Here is a 26068-nt window from a genome sequence, read left to right as displayed (position 1 = left end):
TTCCATTGTTTTCCCTTCTATTTGCCATGAAGTGAGATGCCATGATCTTCGTTTTTTGAATGTTGAGTTTTAAGCTAGCTTTTTTTTTTTTTTTTTAACTTTTGTTTGCATTTATTTTTTGTGGGATTTATTCCTGGGCCATAAGTTTTTGTTTCTTCAGTTTCTTCTGGGATATCTTTTTCTTCTGTGCAACGTCTTCTGGTTTAGGAACAATCTGTTCTTTTTCAGTAAGAATCATCTAAATGTGGCAGGGAGAGTTCATGTAGGGGTTGATCTGACCGTGAGCTCTGTAAGTCCTGTGTTGCATCTTGGGGGCTGTGTTCACTTGGATGTGCTCAATGACCAGAGAATCTACATCTAAGCCCTTAAGTTCAGCATTATTCTCTGCATTTTTGAGCATGTGTAGTAAAAATTCAGCACTCTTTTTGGGCCACCGACCCTGCGTCCAGCCCTGCTGTTTGGCCTGTGCACACCTACCAACTCCACCGTTGTAACGACAGAATGGCACACATCGCTTCTTTAAAGTGACATCCTTCAGACACTTGGTGGCTTTTCAGATATGCATACTCTTTATGGCCGGGGCAATTTCACGAGTGTTCTTAAAGTGAACACGAAGATTTGAACCTCTTGATTTGTGTGATTTTGTGGGGTTTTCTGGGTTGAGTGAATAGTGCACCATTTTTAGAGGTCATCTCAGGCCACTCACCTGAAAAAAAAAAAAAAACAAAACTAAGCTAGCTTTTTCACACTCCTCTGTCACACCATCAAGAAACTCTTTAGTTCCTTCTCACTTTCTGCCATTAAAGTGGTGTCATCTGCATGTCTGAAGTTATTGATATTTCTCTTGGAAATCTTGATTCTAGCTTGTGATTCATCCAGCCTGACATTTCCCAGAATGTGCTCTGCATAGAAGTAAAACAGGTGACAATATACAACCTTGTTGTACTCCTTTCCCAATTTCAAACCAGCCAGTTGTTCCATGTAAGGTTCTGTTGCTTTTTGACCCACATACAGGTTTCTCATGAGGTAGATAAGGTGGTCTGATATTCCTATCTCTTTAAGAACTTTCCACAATTTGTTGTGATCCACACAGTCAAAGGCTCTAACATAGTCAATGAAGCAAAAGTAGATGTTTTTCTGGAATTCCCTTGCTTTCTCTATGATCCAGCAAATGTTGGCAATTTGATCTCTGGTTCCTCTACCTCTCCAGCTAGTACATCTGGAAGTTCTTGGTTCACGTACTGCTGAAGCCTAGCTTGAAGGATTTTGAGTGTAACCTTCCTAGCATGCAAAATGAGTGCAATTGTCTGGTAGTTTAAACATTCCTTGGCACTGCCTTTCTTTGTGATTAAATGAAAATTGACATTTTCCAGTCCTGTGGCCACTGCTGAGTTTTCCAAATTTGCAGACATATTGAGTGCAGCATTTTAACAGCATCATCTTTTTGGATTTGAAATAGCTTAGCTGGAATTCCATCACCTCCACTAGCTTTGTTCATAGTACTGTTTCCTAAGGCCTGCTTGACTTCACACTCCATGATGTCTGGCTCTAGGTGAGTGATCACACCATCATAGTTATCTGGGTCATTAAGACCTTTTTTGTATAGTTCTGTGGATTCTTGCCATCTCTTTTTAATCTCTTCTGCTTCCATTAGATCCTTACAGTTTCTGTCCTTTATCATGCCCATCCTTGCATGAAATGTTCCCTTGCTATCTTCAATTTTCTTGAAGAGATTGCTAGTCTTTTATTGTTTTTCTCTATTTCTTTGCATTATTCGCTTAAGAAGGCCTTCTTATCTCTTCTTGCTATTTATTCTCTGAAACTCTGCATTCAGTTGGGTATATCTTTCCCTTTTCCCCTTGTTTTCACGTCTCTTCTTTCTTCAGCTATTTGTAAAGTTTCCTCAGACAACCACTTTGCCTTCTTGCACTTTTTTTCTTTGGGATGGTTTTGGTCACCGCCTCCTGTACAATGTTATGAAACTTTGTCCACAGTTCTTCAGGCACTCGGTCCACCAGATCTAATCCCTTGGATCGATTTGTCACTTCCACTGTCATTTAGGTCATACCTGAATGACCTAGTGGTTTCCCTACTTTCTTCAATTTAAGCCTGAATTTTGCAATAAGGAGTTCATGATACAAGCCACAGTCAGCTCCAGGTCTTGTTTTGCTGACTGTACAGAGCTTCTCCATCTTTGGCTTCAAAGAACATAATCAATCTGATTTTGATACTGACCATTTGGTGATGTCCATGTGTAGAGTCGTCTTTTGTGTTGTTGGAACAAGATGTTTGCTATGACCAGTCTGTTTTTTTTGACAAAACTCTATTAGCCTTTGCCCTACTTCATTTTGTACTCCAAGGCCAGACTTGCTTGTTACTCTAGGTACCTCTTGACTTTCTACTTTTGCGTTCCAATCCCCCATGATAGGTGGTACTGGTGGTCAAGAACACACCCACCAATGCCAGAGACAGGAGATACAGGGTTGATACCTGAGTTGGGAAGGTCCCCTAGAGAAGGAAATGGCAACCCACTCCAGTATTCTTATCTGGAAAACTCCATGGACAGAGGAGCCTAACAGGCTACAGTCCATGGGGCCGCAAAGAGTAGGACATGATTGAGTGACTAACACTTTCATGATGAAAAGGACATCTTTTTTTACTGTTAGTTTTAGAAGGTCTTGTATATCTTCATAGAGCCATTCAACTTCAGCTTCTTTGTCTTTAGTGGTTGGGACATAGACTTGGATTACTGTGACGTTGAATGGTTTGCCTTGGAAATTAACCAAGATCATTCTGTCATTTATGAGATTGCATCCAAGTACTTTGTGGCTCAGCTGGTAAAGAATCCGCCTGCAATGCGGGAAACCTGGGTTCGATCCCTGGGTTGGGAAGATCCCCTGGAGAAGGGAAAGGATACCCACTCCAGTTTTCTGGCCTGGAGAATTCCATGGACTGTATAGTCAGTCCATGGGGTAGCAAAGAGTCGGACACGACTGAGGTACTTTCACTCTGACCGCATTTGGACTCTTTGTTGACTATGAGGGCCACTTCATTTTTCTAAGGGATTCTTGCCCACAGTAGTAGATGTAATGGTTATCTTAATTAAATTCTCCTATTACCATCCATTTTAGTTTACTGATTCTAAGATGTCGATGTTCAGACACTTGCCATCTCCTGCTTGGCCACTTCCAATTTACCTTGACTCATGGACCTAACATTCTAGCTTCCTATGCAAATATTGTTTTTTGCATCATCAGACTTTACTTTCATCAGCAGACACATCCACAGTTGAGCATCACTTCTGCTTTGGCCCAACCATTTCCTTCTTTCTGGAGTTATTAGTAACTGTCTTCCACTCTTCCCCAGTAGCATATTGGACACCTCTGACCTGGGGGGCTCATCTTCTGGTGTCATATCTTTTTGTCTTTTCATACTGTCCAAGGGGTTCTCGGAGCAAGAATACTGGAGTGGTTTGCCATCCCCTCCTCCAGTGGACCACGTTTTATCAGAATGCTCCATCATGACCCTTCCATCTTGGGTGGCCCTGCATGGCATGGCTCATAGCTTCATTGAGTTATGCAAGCCCCTTTGCCATGACAAGGCTGTGATCCATGAAGGGGGCCTTCTCCTTAGCTAACTTCATACCAAAGAGTTCTCAAACTCTCATTTCAGTCAAGCCTTTTGCCTGAGCTCTAAACCTGTATATCCAGTTATCTATTGGCTCTGTCTTCCTTCTCCTCCTAGTATTTTACATGCCCCAAACAAGCTCTTAACTTCCCTGAGTCTCTTCCCATCAAACTATGAAACCAGAGCCCATTGTTTCTCAGGTTTATTGGTGATACTATTATCCACTAAGTCTCTCACAACAAAACCCAGGTGTAGTGTAGTTGTCTAGACTGCCCTCTGTCCCTCAAATCTTATCAATTCTACTTCCTAAATAGCTCTTCAATGTTTCTACTGCTCTCTGCTGCTACCACTTTCAATCTTTACATTTTGCCATAACTAATGATACAGCCTTCTAATTTGTTCCCTTGTCTATTGTCTTGCTCCTCAATGATTGCTTCACCCAACACCCAGAGTGATTAGATCTTCAGTAAAGTTTTGTTGAATGAATGGAGGTCCAAATTCTCTCTCAAGTGATGCACAAAGCCTATTCCTACTTTCCAGCCTCATTTCTTCTCTTGCAAGTTAATTCTAGCTAGTGAGTGTAACGGAGAAGGCCACTCTGGTACTCTTGCCTGGAAAATCCCATGGACGGAGGAGCCTGGTAGGCTGCAGTCCATGGGGTTGCAAAGAGTCCGACACGACTGAGCGACTTCACTTTCACTTTTCACTTTCATCCATTGGAGAAGGAAATGGCAACCCACTCCAGTGTTCTTGCCTGGAGAATCCCAGGGACGGCGGAGCCTGGTGGGCTGCCGTCTATGGGATTGCACAGAGTCGGACACGACTGAAGCGACTCAGGAGCAGCAGCAGCAGCAGTGAGTGTAAGAACAACGATCTTATAACAGGGCTTCTGATTCTGAGCTTGAGCGCTCTTTCAACCATAGCCCAGCTGCTTCCCTTTCAGCCGTGGAAACCCTAAAAGACCTTCTACTTGGGAGCATATAGATACAGTCTCAACTGGAGACAAGAGGACAGGCAATATACTGCCCTTGTCACTTCCTCTGAGGAAATGCTATGATGTTAGACTCACAAAGGAAGGAAGGAGATAGATTCTGTTGAGGTGAAAAGCATGGAAGAATTCAGATCATAATTCTGCATTCATTAACTCACATTCATTTATTCAGCAGACACTTACTTTGTGCCAGCCTCTGAAGATATGATGTGGGTTCTCTTACCTTCAGGAACTGGACAGCAATGGGAAGTTTTTGACACAGTGGGAAGTGCAAGGGGATGAGCCATTGGAGCACGACCTTGGTAGTGGTGGGGAGTGAGCATGTCCCACATCCAAGGATAATGGCCAGAGGGCGCCTCTAGGATGTGTCCTGGCTCACTGCAGTATCATGACAACATGACATCATGAGATGATGGGCAGAAAGGGAGTCATGAGTGTAGAGCAAAACATTATCGTTTTAGCCCCTCAATCCTTACTGTAACCACCTCTTAGAGCAACAATAAATCCTATATCCCTGGATACCTTGGATGTGGCCAAGTCAACCTTCCAAGATAGGTGGCAGCATCAACTTACCTGGGGAGATGTTATTGTATGGAACGGAGCCCTTTCACTGAGGGGCAAGTTGCCCAGAGTTCTTCTCAATCTGGGTTTCCTCCTATAAGCTTCTACCTCTTCACTGGTGACTCACTCAGGAGTCCTCCAAGGAGGATCTTTTGTGTAGAATTTTAGAACTTCTTGGACAGTATTTGAAAAACAATTTTATATACCACATAACTGCTGCCAACATCATTGGTGGTGAAGGGTTGGCCTCTCATACAGTTACTGGCCTGGGAGGAACAGGGCAAGCATATTGAGGCTGCAAAGCTTAGCAGGTGGAGGAATGTCTGTACCTTGACGCTCTGCTTTCTCCCCAGGGCTCTGAGCCGGACCCCTAGGCTGGTCTCCCCTGTGCCCCTCCCCTTGGCTCCCACCCTTTCTGGGCAGGGCTGTACCAGACCCAGAAGACACTGCCCCAGGGACTCATAACCTGAACGAGACAGTCCAATTATCTTCAATTTATAGAGCTCAATTGGAGTGAGTTCAGAAAAGCACAACCCAAACAATTAAGGGACCAGAGGGCTCAGCTTCTGGGGCAAGATAAAAGGCAGGAGGTCTGAGGCCGCAGTAGTGGTTTCAGGGGAGTGGTGAGTAAAGGGGAGGGTCCATAGGAACGTCTGCCAGCAAGTGAGCGCCGAAGGGGTCCAACGCCTGGGAGGAAGGGTGTGGAACGAGCAGGAACACGGCAAGGGCTGCAAGATCCAATGAAGGGTAGGCAAGAGGCTCAGCGCTCAGATCCAGCCTTTGGGAGTCAAGCTATATTGAACAAGTAATAAACTTTGGCTTTCCTAGCCCAGGCTCGGGCTTGAAGGAACCTCAGGATGCCCCAGAAAACAGAGCAAGCAGGAGGGTGGTGCCTCTGATAGAAAGAAGCCTACAGCTGGGGCCTGTCGAATGCTCAGACCCCATAAGTAAGTCATATGATGGAGAAAATGGTTGAGCTCCCAAGTATCCTGGAGCCGTGATCTGTTCTAGCCATGCTAAGATCCCACAGGGAAGGATGCTCCTAACCCAACTCAATCCTTAAATTGGATTTTGTATTCCATACTTATAGTTGGCATCACCTAGTACTGGTTGGCAGGGGGCGCTGCTTCTGGACCAGGCTGTGTGACCTTAGGTAAGTCTTTTCCTTTCCTCTGGATCTATTTCCTTTTCTGTCAGACAAGAACCTTTTAAAGCAGCTGAACCTTCCCACTTTTCATGAACTCTTACACAGAACCCTACTATATAAAACAGGTCAAAGCACCACTTTGTGAATAAAAATGTGTTTAATGGGCTTCCTTGGTGGCTTAGTTAGCAAAGAATCTGCAATGCAGGAGACCTGAGTTTGATCCCTGGGTCGAGAAGATCCCCTGAAGAAGGGAATGGCTACCCACTCCCGTATTCTTGCCTGGAGAAGCCCATGGACAGAGGAGCCTGGAAGGCTACAGTCCATGGGATCGCAAAGAGTCATTTGCAACTAAAGAATTAACACTTTCCCCACTTTCCCACTTTTTTTATTGAGTTCAAGTTTATCTCATTTACCTTATTAGAATGTAAATCAATCTGAATTATGGGGGAATTTTGATTAAATTAGTGATTTGAAATAAAGGGTTCCTGTCTGATATCTACCAACACATCCAATATTTGCAGAACACCTAAAGCACATCTCTAAAGCCCGAGGCCTGCACAGAACTCTGAGGGAAAGCCATCATCGCCTCAGTTACCCCTCCAGAGTCCTTCCAACTCAGACTTTTTCAGAATCTATACTGTGAGTCTCTAGAAGGCAGGAGCTCTGTCTCCTTTACCTTGCTTCTCCAGTACCTCCGGACCTTTACACTGGCCCAGGGCTTCATGCAAACGTTTGAAAGAGAAAAAGGTAAAAGAAAGGAGTCTGTTGGATCGAACTGGGGACCTTTGGTTGGGTAAAGGAGGGGTACCTTGGCTGGGAGGGTACTCAGATGCAGGTACTCTGCCCACTTTGGAGCTCCCCCTCCCCCAAATGACTGGGAGAAACGCTTTTGGAGAAGTATGGTTTTTAAGTCCTGGTCTTCTGGTCATTGCTCTTGCCAACCCATTTTCACCTCAGCTGAAATGCTCAGAAGGCTTCACTTCTAGGTGCCAAGGAGGCAGCCCAAACCTGGACTCCATAGAGGTTGAGTAAAGCCAAGCCAACCAGAGTAGATGAGGTGGCCCAGGCAGGAAGGAGCAGAGTGAAACTAACTTAAATACACTTGGACGTGGAATAATGAATGTAGTAGTAACTTTGCCAAGTAGTTTTCTAAGCAACGGTGCACTCCATCTGAAGAGGGCCAATTCTGTTCTGCCAGGCAATGGGGCCCCAGTACTATCAGAACTGCTGACATTTTAAGAAGAGAGAAATACGGATTTTATGTGAACACGCCTCAATTTATAGACAATAAAAATAGTAATAGTAACAGCAAACATGCATATAGCACTTGCTACGTATCAGGCACTGTTCTAGGTGCTTTAGATATCCTAACTCAAAAATTGCTGTAGATCTATGAGGTGGAGGGCTGTGGTGTATCTCCATTTCACAGATGAGCAAAGTGGAGGCACAGAGAGTTTTAAGTAACCTTCCCAGAGTAATACAGAACAAGGGGCAGAGTCAGGAGGCAAATCTGGGCCATGCTCTTAATGACTATATTCTCACTGAACTCTCATTTAACATTCTTATTAAACCTCTTATTGAGGGAACCAAAGTCACATTTAAGCACCGCACAGACCAACACTGCCAAACTGAACAAAATGTCTTTAGAAGCCTGATTGCAGACCTTGGCTTTAGAGGCTGTCTGGCAAGGCTGGTTCTTGCTTTGTTGGTCCTGTAAACCTTATGTTCACTGAGCTCCCCTGTCATCATTCAGAGCCAGGGCGGGTGTCAGCACAGCCCAGGGTCCAGGTACAAGCCCCTTCCTCTACTTCACCCACACTGCCTGCATTTTCCCCAGGCCCTGGGCCAGCTGGCTTACCTTTGGGCCCTCAATAGGTCACCAAACTGTGGGTAAAAGGGTGTTGGCACTGGTCTGGGAGATGGAATTCTTGGCTTCTAGTCCTGGCCTTTTGATCTGCATTTTATTTATGGTTTTCTTTCTCTGGGGGATGGTAGGTGTGAGGGAGGGGCTTGTAGCCTCTCTGAGCCTCAGTTTCTTCATCTGTAAACTCAAAATGATAATCCCTATTGCACAAGGTCATTGTGAGGAGCACAAGACACTGTGTGTACATGTTCAGTGCAAATGGAAGAGGGTATTCTTAGCAGTAGAGCTTGTTTGGGGAACAGAAAGCTGTCATTTCTTTGGGGAAGCTACCCTGAGATGCAGTCAGGGAAGATGAGCTGCCTCCTCTTATTCCACCCTTCTCAGGATTATGTTTTTGATCCCAAGCTCTTCCATCTATCAGGCCACTTTTAAGACCATGAATGAGCCATATCTAACTCTGGGCACAGATTTCAAGGGCACAGGGCAGCCTAGAATTAACCATCGGTGCTTGTTTGCCAACACATCTGCCTTTGCCAATTTTCCTGTTCACTTGTATGCTTTTCCTTGTTAATTCCCATGTTTCTGTGCCAGGTTCAACAAGGCTAAATTCAGTATAGGCACCTCTAGCCTTTACTCACGAAGAGCTACCTATAGTCTTAGCATCTGTGAATATTAAGTTACTCAAGAAAAAACTGCTGAAAGTGAGACTGAACATCATGGGGAAACCTGGTCATGCATGTCATCAACCACTTTGTGAAAGAATGGTGTGCCTTTGTTGAGAAAAAGCCTCATGGACCAGCAGGAGGGGGCATAAAGGAGTGGGCAATGTGGTTGGGAAGGGGGACAGGGAGATGGCAGGAGAGTAGAACAGATCCATGGGACGAGGGAGACAAAGAGAGGGGGCAAAGGAATAAACCTGGATATGTTCTTATGCTCTAGGGCAGTGGTTCCCACCCTCTAGTTTCTAATGCCTGATGATCTGAGGGGGAGCTGATGTAATAATAATGGAAATAAAGTGCACAATAAATATAATGTGCTTGAATCATCCCCAAACCATCCCCCTCCACCTCTGATCCATGGAAAAAATTATCTTCCACGAAATCAGTCCCTGGTGCCAAAAAGTTGGGGGACTGCTGCTCTAGGGGAGGCAGGTGCTCCGTTCTCTGCATCTCTCCAGCTGTGACAGTGTGATCATGAGTTAAAGCTGTGCAAACGGATGCCTATGGAGCCCTGTACAGAGCCCCACAGAGCCTCCCACTGTGTTCACTCCCCCTTCTAGCTCCTCTTCTACTCAGGGCAGCATACCAGGGGTAGGGCTTTTACTCTAGATGTAAGTTGAGGAGAGGCCAAAATAGTGAGGTCAGTGGAGGGTCTTGAACGCCAGCTTTCCATTTTTCCAAGCAATGGGAGCCATTACATGGGCAGGATGCCAGACTGGTGCTCCAGGAGGCTCCTAGTCCCGTGCAAGAAGTCTGGGCTGCAGGGGCAGGAGGCTGGAGGCAGGGAGGCCTGTTGGGAGGTAACGAGGCACTGGGCAGACAAGGATGGCGGGATCAGTTTAGGATATATAATATACATAGAGTTATCAGATATCTGGGCCTATAGTAGGGAAGTAGAAGGGGCCAAAGGAGGAGTCCCGGATGAATGACTTCTAGTTTCAGGGGGCCGAGAGGTAAAGCAGGGCTGTTAACACAAACGAGGAATTGGCCCTTTCATAGCTGGGGCCTCTTTTCAACAAAAGGCTATCCCTGCATCCTTGATATCGCTTTAATTCGGGTCTGGCTGGACTGGGTGGCGGGGCAGCTCAGGGCGGTGGCTCTATCACGTCTCTGGGGTCCAGGGAGACTTGAAGACCGATTGGGCTGAAAAGGGAGGGCGCCGCCGGGACCCCACGAGTCCCTGCATTCCGCTCGGCCCCCAGCCTCTGGCCCGCCCGCCTCTGGCCCCACTTTGGCCTGGCGGGTCGGAAAGCCGAGGAGCGCCAGAGGCAGAGGGGGCCCCCGGGGCTGGGGTGGGGGTGGAATGGGGGTGAGGATAGGGGCTGGGGCGGGACGGGCCTGGACGTGGAGCAGCGCGGAGGAGGGAGAACTAGGCGGACTAGGAAGAGCCCGCTGGGCAGGCGCCGACGGACCCCCCGCGCCAAGGCCCGGTTCGGCGGTTGCGCCTCCGCCTCCCTGGCGCCTCCTGCCCGGGTAAGAGGAGCCACAGCGCCACCCAGCGGCCAGTGTCGGGGAACGGCAGTTAGGGCTCTTGAGTGGCCCCAGAAGAGTGGGGGGAGCCGAGTGGACCAGGCTCCCCATTCGCTTCGCTCACCAATCCACCCGGCAGGTGGCACTAAATGAATCTTTCTTCAGGTCAACTGATAATACTCCTCTTAATCTCAACCATCTTCCATGGTCCCCGTGGGCCCCCGTATAAAGTTCAAATTTCTTAGCGTGACCTTCAAGACCTTCCATATTTTGACCTCAGGCTATGTTTCAGTCTTCATCTCTTGCCATCCACTCCACACATCCAAGCACCACTCACTCTTACCCAGATGAACCACTCACCTGCATCAACATCCATTCAGTCAGTGAAGCTTTTCTAAGGCATTGGGGAGGCAGGGAGCAGACATTTTGAAAACTACTGTTTACTCAGAGCTTACATTCAAATGAAAGAGAGGCAATGAACAAAAAAGATGATGTATAAACAAGATCATGTCAACTAGTTACCAGCACTTGATCATGGAGAAACAAGTGGTATGATGCAGTGTCTGGGGGCAAGAAGGGCAGTACCATACCTAGAAGAGTCAGAAAAGGCCTTTCTGAGAAAGTGACATGTGAGCTTAGATCTGATAACAAGAAAGAGTCAGTAATACAAAAATCTAAGGGAAGAACATTTCAGGCTGAGGAAGGACACATAGAAAGGTCTTGAGACAGAAACAGGCTTAGTGTATTAGAGGAAAGGAAATGAGGCACAGTGACTGAAGGATGCTAAAGGGAGTGTCCTGGGTGATTGGAGGTAGGCAAGTGATATTATGTAGGGCTCTGTGGGCCATGGTAGGGGGTTTCCCATCGATTAAGGTGGGAAACTATTGGAATGTTTTAGCAGGGGAAAGACATGATTTGCATTTTTGGAAGATCACTGTGGGTGGACTATGTGTGTATGGGGGTGGGGGTGGGATGCAAAGCTGGAAGCAGGGAGACCTGTTAGGAAGTCATTGCAGCGGTCCAGAAGAGAGCTGATGGTGACCTGGTCTAAGTGGTGACAATGGAGGTGGGAGAAATTGTCAGATTCTAGAGGTATTTTTTGTGTCTTTTTTTGGTTTTGTTTTTTTCTAGAGGTATTTTTGAGTGATTTCTGTTCATGTGTTTTCTTCCTGACCAACCCAGAAGTTTCTTGAGGGCACTTTCCCTATCTGAGTGATCTTTGGACTCCCACTCTACACCCCTAAACAGTCTAATCAGTGCTCAGTGTTAGTGACTAGATCTCTGTGACCTTCTGCAGAGAATGTGACAGGAGGGAATCATAGTAAGATAGAAGCTTTGGCCTAGGGCAGAAGTTCTGGGTCTCCTTTCTAGTTACTCTGATGCATATCTCCCTTTTTCCTTCTTTGTCCCTCGGTGTCTTCTACCAGAATCTAAGAATGTTTTTGGAGGGAAGGAAAAGCAGGGATTATGAGTTCTTCCTCTGCACCAGACACTGTACTTAATGCTATCACATATACTACTTCATATGCTAATTTATTTATTTTTTTAAAAATTTATTTAGTTTTTATAAAAACATCTAACCCTATCCATTCATGTTAGAGATAAATAGATCAAAAGTCCAAAAAGGAAAAGTGACTTTATAAAGGTAAAGTCATTATTAGCACTAAATATTCACCAATTGAGTCCTACACATAAGTCCCTCTGCCCCCATTTCATAGCCTAATACTGTTTATCCAAACCCATTATGCTAAGGTCTTTTTCAGCCTCTTGTTAATTGCTAGTATTATGCAATGCTAATAAATTTCAGAGTGAAACTGCAGGTCTTGAAAAAGATTCAGGGTTTCATGAAGACAATGACAGTGACATAGAAGACAATCTCTAATGTCACGTAAAGTCCTTGAAAATGGGATTTGGCAGAGATAAACCAGTCACTACCACTGTCGGAAAAGAAAATTGACCTGGGTAATGACAGGATCAAGGCTTCAAAGAGAATGATTTAACTCTTAAAGGATTACAGGAGGTCCTAGGGATAACTGAAGAAGCTCTCTAATTCTGGAAAAACAAAACAAACCTTTATGATTGTGTGGCAAAAGTCAATATTGTATTGTCATGCGCTTTGGTCAGGAAGACTGTCATCCCCCAATGATTGATTCTTTCTTTGTTCAAAGAATTAGTGCATATTTGCAATTATTTACACTTTTTAAATTTAAATAAAAATGTTTCTCACCTTTTCATTTTATTTTCCAAGATAAAGACACAGTCAAACCCTTTCCTCCTTTTCCCCCTCTCTGTTATGAAATATTGGTCCCCACTTCAAATGGACTCATTGTAAGAGGCCTTTTTCTAGCACCACTTATCTGAGAATAACAAGGACTTCATGTAGCCCCAATCATCTCTTCATCCTGTGATTGGCATGCCTGGCTGCACATTAGAACCTCCTGTAGAGTTTGTTAAACAATACTGAAGCCAGGACCCCAACCTGCACTAATTCAATCCGAATCTCTGCTGGTGAGACCAGAGTGGAAACTCTCCAGGTGATTCTGTAGCTTGGCCAGGGGTGTGACTGCTACCACCTCTCCTGCACATGCTGAGACTGTAAGAGACTGAGGCTGCCTACAGTTGGACTGCTCTGAAGGGAGCGCACCAGGGCCCAGGCCCAGGATGAAGGAGCAGCTGCAGGGCAAAATCCAGGAGTCAAAGGGCTGGTAGGGCTGGTAGGGTCACTTCTTTGGCAAAGCTGTTGTGCCCTTTACTCTCTTGGCAATGTGGCTACATAGCCTCCCCCAGTCCCTTGCCTTACTTTCCTGTGCTTTGGTCAAGAGAGCCTGGCTCCCTCATGGACATGTGGTGAGACGAAAACTTGAATGTTATAGTAAGTATATTATGGTTGCTGAGCACATGACATCATGTTATCTTATGGACCAATAACATGTCTATGTCTTGTTACTGCTGTATTCCCAGCACACAGCATGGTACTTGACTTATAGTAATTCCTTGATAGGTATGTTTTGAATGAAAGAATGACTAAGTCTAATACAGGCAGAATGTGGTAAGTACCATGATTCAGGTACAAAGTGGTGTAGAAGTACAGAAGAGAAGAGAGTATTTAGCCTGGGAGAAGGGGAATAAGGAAATCTTTGTAGCAGAGGTGGCATTTGAGCTGGACTTTGAAAACTAGCTAAGGCAGTGATGGGTAGAGATGGAGCAAAGACATCCTGGTCAGAAGAAACCATGTGAGCCAAGGACAAGAGGTGAGAAGGTGCAGAGCTCATTCAGTGAAAGGTGTACGGGATGGGAGTGCTTGACAGTCTCAGACTGGTTGGATGGGAATTAGAATCCAAAGAGGCTTGAAAGTCTTGCTAGGAAGTTTAAACTTGATTCTACAGGCAATGTGGAGCCATCTGATGTTTTTGATCATAGGTGTAGTATGTTCTCTTTGGGAAGATTAGATGTGTACTTTACCACAGCAGTTCTTTCACAAAATATTTATAGTGTGCCTCCTAAATGCCAAAGCAGGTAGTGCTGGGGAGGATGGATCAGAATCGGAGTAATCGAACAAGAGATTAGTTGGGAGGTATTGTAGTAGACCAGACGAAAGTTGCAGAGGGCCTGAAGTGGCTAACCGGGGAGGCAGGGGTGGGAAAGAGGGGAAGGATTTGACACATTACACCGGAGGAGTTGACAGAACTTGGTGACTGTTTTAGGTGGAGGTCAAGGAAAGAGTTGAAAGACTAAGAGACTGATGACAATAATAATGACCCATGGTTCAGCAGCTCCTTCATGCCAGCTGCTGTGCAGAGCCCTTGATGGCTATCATCTAACTCTCACAATAACCCGGCTAGATAAGGACACCAAGGCTCAAGGAAGTCAAGGAATTCATGCCAAGTTGTGAACTCATACACTCGGAGTCCAGAGTTTGTGCCCTAAACTCCATGCTCTGCTGCTTTCTGGGGGAGTTGAGGGACTTGGGTTTTCTCAGTGAAGAAATTCGGCAGCTCGGTGAGGATGCCAAGATTCCCTCCTAGGTCACACTCTCCCCTATCCCAGGCATGTGAGAATGTGGCTGTGATGGAGGGCTCTGTCTGCCGCCTCTCCTCTGCTACCTGAGCACTTTCCCACCTGGGATGGGAAGATGGGCCTGGTGAGGTGGTGTAGGACAGATGAGGCTGGGAGACTAGGAACAAAGGCTGCCATGAAGGTGAACAACTGCTAATCCCTAGGCCATGTGCGGCCTGCATATTTAGCCCACAGAGAGGTATGTGGGTTTTTTGTTTGTTTTAGACTTGAGCCAACATCTCAACATTCAAGGCTTCACATAAAAATCTCAAGCCTTGATATCTCTTGAAGAATGAGATGTCATCATGGGGCCCATATCCCCACAAGTCAGTCCTTGACTTGAGCTGTCCATGTAGATGCCTGCACCCTGCACTTATCACCACTGCCAGCCTGGTGTCTGTACTTCAGCCCAGCCTGGCCCACTTCCTTCACTCACACTTATCTGCCTGATCCCTGCTCGAGGTTGAATTTGGACTTCCTTCTCTAGAATGGCCTGCTACAGAGGTTACTCTTTTTTTCTGAGACTTGAGCCAACAAGCAGCGGGGCAGAGGGGTCAGCATCTCCTGGTCCCGCCTCCTCTCCAAGCCATAGACTTTTTTCTCCGGCAATTTTGACGCCATGGAACAAAACCATGAAAGGAGGGTTATCATCAACTCTTTACCATTTATTTCTTTATGGGGTTAAACAAGAGCAGAGAGGCCTCTGCCCCACAATGCAACAAAACAGAAAGCAGTACACATACAGACTCTCACCGAAACACAGAGGCAGGGGTAGGGCAACAAGTGAATCATAGCCAGGTGAGGGAGGAAGGGATGGGGACTACTAGGAATCCGACTTGGAGACTCAGTCATAGGAACTAGTGCAAGAAAGTCCTACTCATGAAGCACAGTGTAGAAAATGGCGTAAGAAAGCTGCCCAGCTCTGCTGCCTGTGACGAAGGGCAGAGGCAGCTGGAGGGGTGGTGGACTATCTGGGCAGTGGGGTGGATGGGGACAGTCAAATGACTTCAAAGTGGAGTGAGGTGCCCCTTTCCCCTGCCACTGGGCAAGGCCCTGGGCTGGTCTGAGCCAGGGGTCTCCTGGGCACTTGGTGAGGGGGAAGAGGGGGTGTAAGTCTCCAAGGGTCCATTTCCTGGGGCTCTAAGGCCCCCCCTTTACTTCCCAGTCCCTTTTCCCCTCTTGAGGATGCATGAATTAGAAGGCAGTACCTAGGGTCTCTCACGGCTACAGAAGCATCTCTGGAAAGGAGCCAGCACCTCTTACCCTCCCCAGCTGAAAAGAGCACTCTAGGGATGGGGTATGTGGCTAGGCCTGAAATGCTGAAGGCCGAACAGGGAGTGTGAGGGCAGGGCACAGGGCTGCGGGTGGGTGGAGGGACACGCTGTGAGAAATGGGAAACCTGGCATGGAAGGACTCTGCAGTCTCACAAAGCCTATTTGGGGACCCTGCTGAGGCCCCTGAATGATTCCCTCTCTGCTACTGAGGTCTCTTATTTATCCCTCAGCCAACCATTTCCAGCTGTCCCCCTCTTGGTTTTGCCAATGCAGCTCCAGGTCCACCATCACCCACCCCCCACCTAACTCACTGGCGTCTCATCCCAGACACAGGCCCTTCCGGCACTGAAAGCCACCTGGCCTGTCCCAGACACATAGTTGTGGCTCCCTTTCTCGTCTGTGCCTGTTGGTTTGTAGATGTCCCAGGTCTTCCACTCCCAGGAGATCAGCACGAGGCTGATGGCCCCCAAGGCTCTCTGCAGGCCTCTTCTCTCGGGCAGCACTGTGGCTTGACTAAACACTTCAAGTCTCTTGGCCAAGGGACCACAGCACATTGTCTTTATCCAGTGGGTCCTCTTGCCAGTTTCTGGACTTTCTCCAGCAAGGGGCAAGGGTGGTTGGATTAGGGGACCCCGCTATAGGGTGAGGAGCAGTCTGGTGGTTCCACAATTAGGGAAGTAACCCACGGGGTCAGGGATTGGAAGGGATAAATACTCTTTGGTAGGCTGGGAATGGGGACAGGCTGGGGATGGGGAGGCTCATCTCTGGAAAGCCCTGGGGCAACACCATCAGGGTTTCCTTCATGGAGGCCTGGGCTAGGATGAGTTGGGGGAGTTTGGGGACCCAGGCCAGGCCTGACCCTCTTGGGCTTAAGTCCCTCCTCCCTGTGGAGATCAGAAAGGGAAACATATTTGGCCCCAAGGCCAAGATCTCCAGGGCAAGAGTGGCCCTTGGGAGTATGTGCACCTTCTGTAAGATATGGCCCTTCAGACAGTGGCAGTCTGACCATGTGCCCTCAGCCTTCTGTTTCAAGGCCCAAGACCCCAGTCCCTGTGCTCTTTCCCCAGAGGGCTCCTTTTGCAACCTTTTCTGATTTGGGGCGGTGTCCTTGAGCCTGCCTCACTACTGATCATCTGCTTCCCCAGGGCCAGGTGGCGACAGGCCATTCTGCCATCTTTTTAAGCCCTCTGTGTTCCTCTCTCCTCTCCACTCCCGCCCTCCACTATTCCTATCACCTAGGGTGCTGGGGCACAGCTTAACTGGGGCCCCGACCTAGCCGCAACTGCATACACCTCATGTCCCAGCCTGGTCCTTCCCTGTGGCGGGCCCCCCGCCATGGGACAAGGGGCGCTGGAGTGTGAGGAAGGCCACTGCATCGTCTGCCATTGCCTGTAGGAGTATGGGCAGGAGGGAATTAAGGATCGTGGCAACATAAGGAATGCAGAGGGGGAAAAGAGTTTCTCCCCTCTGTGCCCCCCAACATTCCCTGCGGGGCCAAGACCAGATAAGCAGCCTTCTTCCCTGGGGTCAGGGCTCTCAGTAGGGGTGGGCATTTCCAGCCCCGACCCCCTCCCCTTTTCTTTTGGCTAAGCTCCATATATGGAGCCTGGGGGGGCACCTGCTGCTCCTGCCTTTTTCTCCCGGATGAGTTTTGCAGTTTCCTGGGGCCCTTTGGCGGCTCTGTTGGAGCTGCTTTTGGGGTGGGGGTTGGTCGGGGGTGATGTGTGACCCCCCATTTCCCCCGCCCCCCACCTGGTCCTACACCTCCCATGGGAGGGGCCCCCTCCCCCTCCCCCTGGGGGGGCTGGAGTTGATGTCAGCACGTGGTGGAGGTCTGATCTCCCTCCCTGCGGTCACTCTTCCCGAGCCAGGCCCTCGTCTAGGGCAGGCAGTGCCTCCAGGCCCGGTCCCCCACCACTCTGGCTGCTGGAGAAGGACACCATGGTATGCAGGAGCACAAGGACAAGGATGTAGAGCCGGATCCTGCTGGGGCTGAGGCGGGAGCCCCCAGAAACCGGCAGCAGGGAGGGCTTGTGGCCGAGACGGCCCGGGGGCTCGTGGCGGGGGTGGTAGTGGTGGTATTGTTGGTGGTAGTGGTGGAAATAAGAGTGGTGGAATTGCTGGTGGTGGGTTTTGGGGGCTTCAGACTCCTTGAACTTCTTCTTCTCCGACTCACAGGAGATCCACTGCACGTCACAGCACTTGGTTTCTGGCCGCTTTGGTGAAGTATCCAGCAACCCTGCCAATGGATAAGGAAGGCAGGGTGGGGTGCTAAGGGGGCTGCTGGCTTTGCCTTTCCGAGAGAGGTGATTGTCAAAGCTGGGGCTGCTCTGGCAAGTCCTGCCCAAGACTCTTCCCCCGTCCCTTAGTACCATCCCTTTCTGAACACTATTTCCCAGGGACCCCAGATAGTTTCTCTGGGATAACTCCCTGGCCCTATTCTACTTCATCCCATCCCCACCTGGGGCCTCACTGCCCACTCCGGCAGCCACTAACCTTCCCCTAACCCAACTTCCCTGTTGTCCTCCCCGACCACAGCCCTAACCTGGTGCCTGCCTTGGGCCCCCAGCCTCCCCCCTCTCCCAGGGCCCTGTCTTTACCTGTACAGATAAAGCCAGGGAGCCCTCCGTATACCATTTCCTCATTGTCAGGGAGGATAAAGGGGCACCGGGTCTGCACCTCCAGGCAGTATTGCTTGCAGGGCACCCAGCGCTGGCATTCCTGCTGGGTCACGCTGAAGTATTCTGAGCACAGCCAGGCCTTGTAGACAGCCTGTGGGGAGAGGAAAGAGCGTCAGCCCAGGCGCCAGCCCCTTCTGGCGTCAGAGGAAAGTGATGAGGAGGGGTGTACCTGTAGTCTGTTGGGGGAGGGTATTGTGTGCTTACTAAGCCGACCCTAAGATCCAGGGGCTGGGGAAGAAGGGTTTGGGTCAAAACCACTACCTCCTACCCCAAAATCTCACATTTCATAGCCAGAACGCAGAGTCCCCAGTCTGTAGTAATCGAAGACTTTTAATTTATTCACTGATAAAATCACAAAATGACTCCTGTATCTGAGCTGGAAACGGTCTCACCAGTCATCCCAACCAACTGCACCATTTTATAGCTGGTCCCAAGAGATGTCCTGACTTCTCTGAGGTTACTTGTATTGAGGTAAATTTCACTTGCTTTCGATTCAGCAAACATTTCTTTGGCTGATGGTGTTAAGTTTCTAAACTCAAGAAAAGAGATGGAGAGGATAATTTTTGCTCTGTCTCATTAAGGTGTTGTGTGGATCAAATAATATGACACGTATGAAAATGTTTTGTAAATTCTATAGTGCAGTGCCAATGTGAGGGGTTATTTTTTAATAAAAACAGGAATCTGCCTTACTAAGCACCAGATGTGCCTTCAAGCTCTACTTAATCCATGCTCTGTTGGCTTCGGCCTTGGAGTGGAGCAGACACCACATTTCATTTGCTTCAAACTTTGCTTGGCCATTTCACTTCACGTGTCTACTTTCTGCCCCTCATCTAGCCCTCTCCTACCAGGCACTGGGTCCCAGCTAAGAAAGGTTTCCTGCACTGTGCTCTTTGGCTATCATCAAGACCAGAGTTCCTCAATGGTGACACTCCTGACATTTTGGACTGCAGGATTCTTTGTAGTGTGGGCTGTTCTGTGCACTGTAGAATATTGAGCAGCATTCCTTGCCTCTACCCAGCAGTTGCCAGTCACATCCTCCACCTCCCCATTGTCTCTGCCCATTGCCAAATATCCCCTGAGCAGGGTGGGGGACAAGGGACACAAAACCATCTCCCATTGAGAACCACTGATCTAACTTCTTGCTCCTTAAAGTGTGGACCTGGACCAGCAGCATCAGCATCACCGAGGAGCTTGTGAAAAGTGCAGATTCCCAGGCCCTGCCCCAGACCTGACAAGTCAGACCGGCATTTTAACAGGATGCCCAGAGCCACGCCCACATCCAGGCCTCATGTCTTCAGTTGCTCCTTGTAGCAATGGCTGTCTGACTTCAGTGTGCCTCAGAATCCCCTGGGATACTTGCTAAATAGGCAGATGGCCCCCTCCAATTCAGCTTCAAGAGGACTGAGGAGGGCTCAGGAATCTGCCTTTGGAACAAGGGTCCAGGTTATTTTGCTTCCAGAGGCCTTTCCACCACACTCTGAGCAACATGGTCAGAGCTTCTTACAGACATTAAACATGTACACTCAAATGCAAATAACTCCACTGTGAACCTGGATTTTGGCAATGTAACCCCACACTGGCCTTTTCCAAAGTGGGGGCAGGGGTGTGGTGGTGGGGGATGGTGGTAGTGGGTTGGGGTGCAAATTATCCTCCTGAGGAACATGGCTTTGCTATCTCACTGGCCTCTCAAGTTTAACATGCTCTAAATCTTAAAATTTAGCTCCTGTCCTCTTTTTTTTAACTCCAAATCTGCCCACACCACTAAGTCTTGACCACTTCAGTTAAGCGTCACAACCATGCATCTGAATATTCAAGCCAGAAACTTAGGTGTCAGCCATCATGTCTCTCTTAATAGGCATTCCCACACACAGTCTATCAGCAAGGCATGCCAAGTCTCCCTCTATGTCCATGACTCTGTGCAGGCCATTGTCATCTGTCACCTCTATGACAGTCTCCTATGTGGCCTCGCTGCCTCCACTTATGCTCTTTCCAATCGACTGTTTACACAAGAGTAAGAGGGATCTCAATATGACATTTGATCATGTTACTCCCTTGCTTCATATCCTTCAATGCATTTAGAATAAAATCCAAACTTTCAACCACAGACTTCAAATTCCTGCATAACGTGGCCTCTGCCTGTCTCTCCAACCTCATTTTCTACCTCTCCCTTCCAGCTCATCATGCTCCACACGCTGAGGATTTCTTTCTTTTCCTTGAACATGCCCTACTTCTTCCCACCTTGGGGCCTTGGCACACACTGTTCTCTTGGCCTGATATGCTCTTGATTACCCATTTCTGGTCTGCCTGGGTCCTTCTCAACTTTGAAGCCTCAGTTCAAATGTTATCTCCTCAGAGCGGGTCTTTCTGACCACTCTAGCTAGACAATGACCCCTCATCATTCTTTTCTTTAACTGTTTCTTCGCCACAAGTATGAGTTTGTCGGCATCCTTGTTTCTTCTCTGTCAGCCTCACTACAATGTGAGTTGCATGAAAGCGGATGTAGGCGTGTCTTACTGACCATTGTGTACTCAGTGCAATATACGTAAAAAACACAAGTGCTAATGCAATGAACCAGACAAGTATATGAGGACGTGTCCCTACTCTCAGAGAAACTCCGGTTTCATCTAACTTGAAACTATGGCACATTTTCTACAAGAGAAGTTAAATCACTGGCCATGGGAGGGAAGTAAATAGGAAAGCTGGGAAAGATTTCAATAAGGGGATAAGAGTTGAGCAGGGATTCAAAGTAGGATTTTGGATGAGAAGGGCAGAGATGGGACAGAGACAAAAGGGCATTTTGGACTGAGGCAACAGCTTAAGCAAAGGTACGGACGTGAGTGCAATGTACAATGTGTTGGAGGAATGGAGAATGGTTTTGTATGAATGAAGTGCAAAGGATACCAATTTCTTGTAAATGGACATTTATTTCCAGGTGTTTACTATCACAAACAATGCTTCAGTGAATAGGTCTATACACATCTCTCTTGAATACTTGTGTTAAATTTTATTTACATAAACTCTTAAGAGTGAAATTATTGGGATAAAAGGTCTGTGCAATGGAGTGAGAAGGGAGTGGAAGGAGGGTGGAAAGGGACAAGTAAAGGTAAGAGGCAGGGGAAGAGGGATCTGGAGTGGCAGGAGAGGGGCTCAGGGGTTGGAGAGAGTGGTAGTGGGGTCAGCAGTACAAGGGAGCAGGAGAGGAAGAAAGAGAGGGCAATAAAGAGTAGGGAGATGGAGGGGGAGAAATGGTGGTACTTGCAGGATAGGAAAAAAAGGGTTGGGGAGGAAGCAGGGGAATGAGAGATGGAGGGTATAAGGGAAGCAGACAGGTGTGGTAAGGGTAAGAGAAGATGAAGGGTAAGAAAGAGTAGGGGATAGCGGTGAGGTACAGGAGAGGTGGAAGAGGGGCTGTGAAGAGGAGAGGCAAGAAAGAAGGAGTAAGAAAGAGGGTTTAAGAGCCAGCATGGGAATATGGAAGGTGAATAAGATGGGAGCAGAGGAGAATTGAGATAAGAAAGAGGGATAAGAGAGCAGAAGGACACGGGGAAGAAAGAAAGAAAAGACAAAAAGAAATCTGTAATGCTAAGGGCCCCAGGACCTTAGAGACCCCCCTCCATCCTGTGGGCCCCAGAGTTCCAAGAGAAATCTCTCTGTCCACAGCCTCTTCCCTAATCTCTACAGACTGGACCCAGAGTCTACCTCCACCCTCACCCTGGACTGTGTGGAACAGCCCAGCCCTCCACCACTGGGGTTCAGAGGCCCCCTCGGGATTCTCCCTGTGCAATTCTGGTTCAATATTCCTGCTCCCAGGTGAGGAGGTTGCAGTGGAGGGTCAGCCCTCCTCCCAGGCAACTGCAATTAGCCTAACAGCAGGCAGTGGTGGCTGGCACTCCCCTTTTCTGCCCTAAGAAAGAGGGAGGGAGTTGAGGGAGGTGAGGCAGGAAGAGGGGTGGCCTGATTGTGGGAGGGAGGCCTTTCTCCTTAGTTAGATGACCCTCCCTCAAGACCCACCCCCCAGAGTCACCATGGCAACAAGTGGGCGAGCAGATTGCCTGAGGAAGACACCAGGCCTGTGGGTGGCAAGGCAGGAACAGGCAAGGAACTAGTGAGGGGAATGGAGGAAGAAGGGGCTGAGAGGTAATCCAGTTCCTTGGCTCAGCAGATGGCCAGCTGAGGTCACTGCACTGGTCCACATGCTTTAAGAGGGGCTGGGGTCCTTCTCAGATGAAAAGTCTGGCTTTCAGGGCAACCACCTGGACAGCAAGCCTGCCTTAGTCTCTGCAGCCCTCTTCCCTAGACAGGCCTAAGTCACTTGCCTCATCTCATCAGTGTTAGGACTGAGTCAGAGGGGATTGTGTTGCTTGGGCAGCTGCAGGGGTCCTGGGCATTCATCCACAAGGAAGGGGCAGAGCTGAGAGAGCCAGGTTCGAGACCTGTAGGGCTGGCTGGAGATGGGGCATGCAGGGCAAAGGAAGAAATGTCTCAGAACCAGACAGCAGTCAGTTGGGAGACCCTTGGAGATCTTTTGCTTGTTTCTCAATTCTGGCTGCATATTAGAATCACTCAGTCTTTTAAAAATGCTCCTGCTTGGCTCACATCGCACTCCAGACCAAGCAGTTAGAATCCTTGTGGGTGGAACCTACACATCTAGAGTTTTTCAAAACAGCTCAGGTAATTTTAATATGCAGAGATCTTAGCCTTGCTTTATTTTATAGCTGAGGGAACTGAGGCTCAGAAAAGGGGGGAAGGACTTGTCTACAGTCACACTAAATAGTGGCAGAGAGAGGAACTTGAAACCCAGTTTCTCGACTCCAACTCCAGGGTTCTTCCTACTGGACCATCCTATCAGTGACTGCATTCTAAACTCAGGACACAGGTGTGTGGGGAGGGGAGGACAGCTGAGGAGAACCAGGCCTGCTCTGGGCTTTTCTTCAAACTCCAGCTCTGGCAGGAAAGGCTTCTTTATCACGCCCTGTACACTGTGCTTAAGCATCCTGGACCCTTGAAGTAGCAGCAGACGATGGGTGCGGTGGAAGCTTTGACCTGGCAGTGCCCTCTTTTCCCTACAGAAGCCCCTTCCCCATGTCCAGCAGGCTGCTGCTGGGCTCACTCAAGTTCTGGCAGATACAGCCAAGTTGCTATGGGAACTGGGAGGGGAAGAAAGCAGGGAGTAACTAGAGGGAACACCAATTAACCCAAAAAGGAAGCTGAGAAGGCTATCCCACCCCTCCTCCCGGCTGGGCTGTTAAACCACTCTTGAAATGGGAGCGGGTAAGATGAGAGGGATCCCCACCCATCCTGGGCTCTGCAGCTGCTAGTTTAGCGGGGAGCAGGAGGACCTAAAGAGCCTTAACTTCCTGCTCCCTGGCGTGCAGCCCTTGCCCAGGCATTCTCATTCTTATGCTCTTCTGGGAAGAAGCAGGTGACTTGTCCAGGCCCCCAGGGTGCTGCGGGAATGCACATGAGTGTGTGTATACATACACAGCCCACAGCCAAGACTCGGGGCCAGAAGGTTTAAGAAGAGGAGGCCACCCTGGACTCCTTGTTTTGGGGCCCAGAAAACCTCCAGAAAGGAGAGCTTCAGTTCCTGCCAACCAGAAAGTTGGCAGTTTCCTTCTTGGATTCCAACTTGCTTCCCTCCCTAGGGCCAGTTTTCCCATCCAAATACTCCCAATAGACCTTCTCTTCATCGTTGCTTGTTGTCCTAACGCACCCCTGGGACACTTGGCCAGGAGCTGCAGCTGCAGAGACTGTACAGGCAGAGTGGTAGTCTGGGCTGGGCTTGGGGATGAAACCCACTGTCCACAGCACACAAGTAAACACCCTGCCCCTGGATTTTACCTAAGGGGAAACTGAGGCCCAGAAAAGGGATTTGTTTCAGCCAATTCAGAAACATGCAAGAAATCAACTATTAATATAAAGCCAGGACTAGAAGGGAGTTACTCTGATGACTAATCCGATGTCTCTTTGCACTGAGTCCATACCTAGCAGTGTGTGAAGAACCTCCGTGGGCAGGTCTGAAAAGAGCCACGTGCCCCTATTCCTGATTCTGGGCTTTCAAAGAGTTGGATCAGAACAGGGTAAGGTTAAAGTCAATCTCTCCAACCCAGGGGAGGGAGATAATGGACATAACTCTGGGAGTAGCTCTTTGGGACTGGCAAAGTCAGACTGAGATTAGAGGCATTACAGCGCAAATGCAGGTGGGTGACATGGCTTTACTTAAGTGGCTGTAAAAATAAGCAATAGCTTTCCTGCTGCTGAGAATGAGCAGTCATGAGTCAGAGTGGCCTGGCCTGGCCTGGAGGAAAGTCAGGGTAGATAGCTGGAGAGGTATATATGAACCCAGAGCCAGTGTAGTTCCAGAGGGCCAGTCACCTCCAAGTCTCTTAGGCCACCTGCTCCAAGACCAGGGGCAGCCTGGTTAGTGCAGAAGTGGTGTCCCTGGTGCAAGGGCAGCTCTCTGAAGGAGCCTAGATGACCCATATCAATCAGGTGAGCAGAGGAGGCAGGTTCATGACCATGCAAGAATGGAAAGGACTGTGACAATCATAACCCCACCTCCCTATCTGCTGTTGGAAGTTCCACTCCAACATCACTGCCACATCTTATCCAGCTACTGACTGGAAACCTCTTGTCATAGCACACATTCTGCTAGGGAAGCCCGTATCTTCAGACAACTCTCACAGTTAAAGAATTCTTTCTCCTTTTGAGCTGACATAATGCCTCTCTGTGGCATTACTCATGGCTCCTACTAGCTCTTCTGGGGCCATAAACTTCCTGTCTCCATGCCAGCCCTGCAGGAGGTATTTGTAAACTTCCTTGAATCAGATCAGGTCTTCCAATTCATTTTTTTCCTGCAATGATCACGTTTGGAACACGTTTGAGTGCCTGGCACTGTGCTGGAGAACTAAAGATGATAGAGATAGGGAAGACAAGATTGCTATCTTTAAGGAGCAGGAGAGATAACCTTGTGTATCAATCATTAGAAGTCACTGAATAAGTAGTATGTACTTGGTACGGTGATCCCATAAAGGGAGGAAGGATCAACTGTGTTTTGAGGGGTGAAGCATAGGAAAATATCTTCATATGGGAGAGGCTAGAGTTGGGGCTTAGAAAAAATGAGTTGAAGTTCACTGGATAGAATATGGCAGGAATAAGTGCACTTAAAGCAAAGGAATAAGCAGGTATAAAGGCCTGGGGGTTTGAAATACTGCCAGGTTCAGACACTGTTGGTAGTTCAGCATAGTTAGAGGATACGAAGCGGGCCATGATGGGAGATCAGGCTGCAGAGGAAGGCCATGGCCATAGTATCATAATATATTATGATATGTTCTGGATGCCAGGCTTCATCCTATAGGCAACAGAGAACCTTTCGTGAGTTTTAAATAACTGCTTTTTAAAAGACTGCTTATCACTTCTATGACTAACTTTTTAGATTTATGTTCTGAAAATGTGGATGATGGATTATAGGCATCAAGACTGCAGGTAGAGAGATCAGCTAGGAGACTATTGCAACAATCTGAGTGAGAGATGATGGGGGCCTCAACTGAAGCAGTAGCAGCAGAATTACAAATGGAGAGAAGGGGATGGATATGAGAAGAGATAAATTAGGGATATGGGGATTGAGGGTGAGGGAGGGGGTCAAGATGACTACCAGGTTTCTTGTTTGGGTGGCAGG

At 48.2% G+C, this 26068-nt stretch overlaps 1 protein-coding gene and 1 pseudogene across 1 annotated transcript in view; both read right to left on the bottom strand.

Annotated features, from left to right (window-relative positions):
- Window positions 1–127: 127 nt before the first annotated feature.
- Window positions 128–679, bottom strand: LOC102401495 (annotated as a pseudogene).
- A 14400-nt stretch (window positions 680–15079) lies between these two features.
- NALF2 (NALCN channel auxiliary factor 2) overlaps window positions 15080–26068 on the bottom strand; it is a 14606-nt gene continuing 3617 nt past the window's right edge. Inside the window, exons 2-3 of the mRNA XM_025276188.3 lie at window positions 18310–18481; window positions 15080–17948 (exon numbers count right to left, since the gene is read on the bottom strand). Of these exons, the coding sequence (XP_025131973.2) occupies window positions 17563–17948; window positions 18310–18481 (558 nt within the window). The 3' untranslated portion in view covers window positions 15080–17562. The remainder of the gene's footprint in view (window positions 17949–18309; window positions 18482–26068) is intronic.

This window comes from Bubalus bubalis, chromosome X, assembly GCF_019923935.1.
Source record: "Bubalus bubalis isolate 160015118507 breed Murrah chromosome X, NDDB_SH_1, whole genome shotgun sequence".
Taxonomy (NCBI): domain Eukaryota; kingdom Metazoa; phylum Chordata; class Mammalia; order Artiodactyla; family Bovidae; genus Bubalus; species Bubalus bubalis.
Note: the sequence above shows the minus strand (reverse complement) of the source record. Positions and strands in the feature narration are given on the sequence as shown.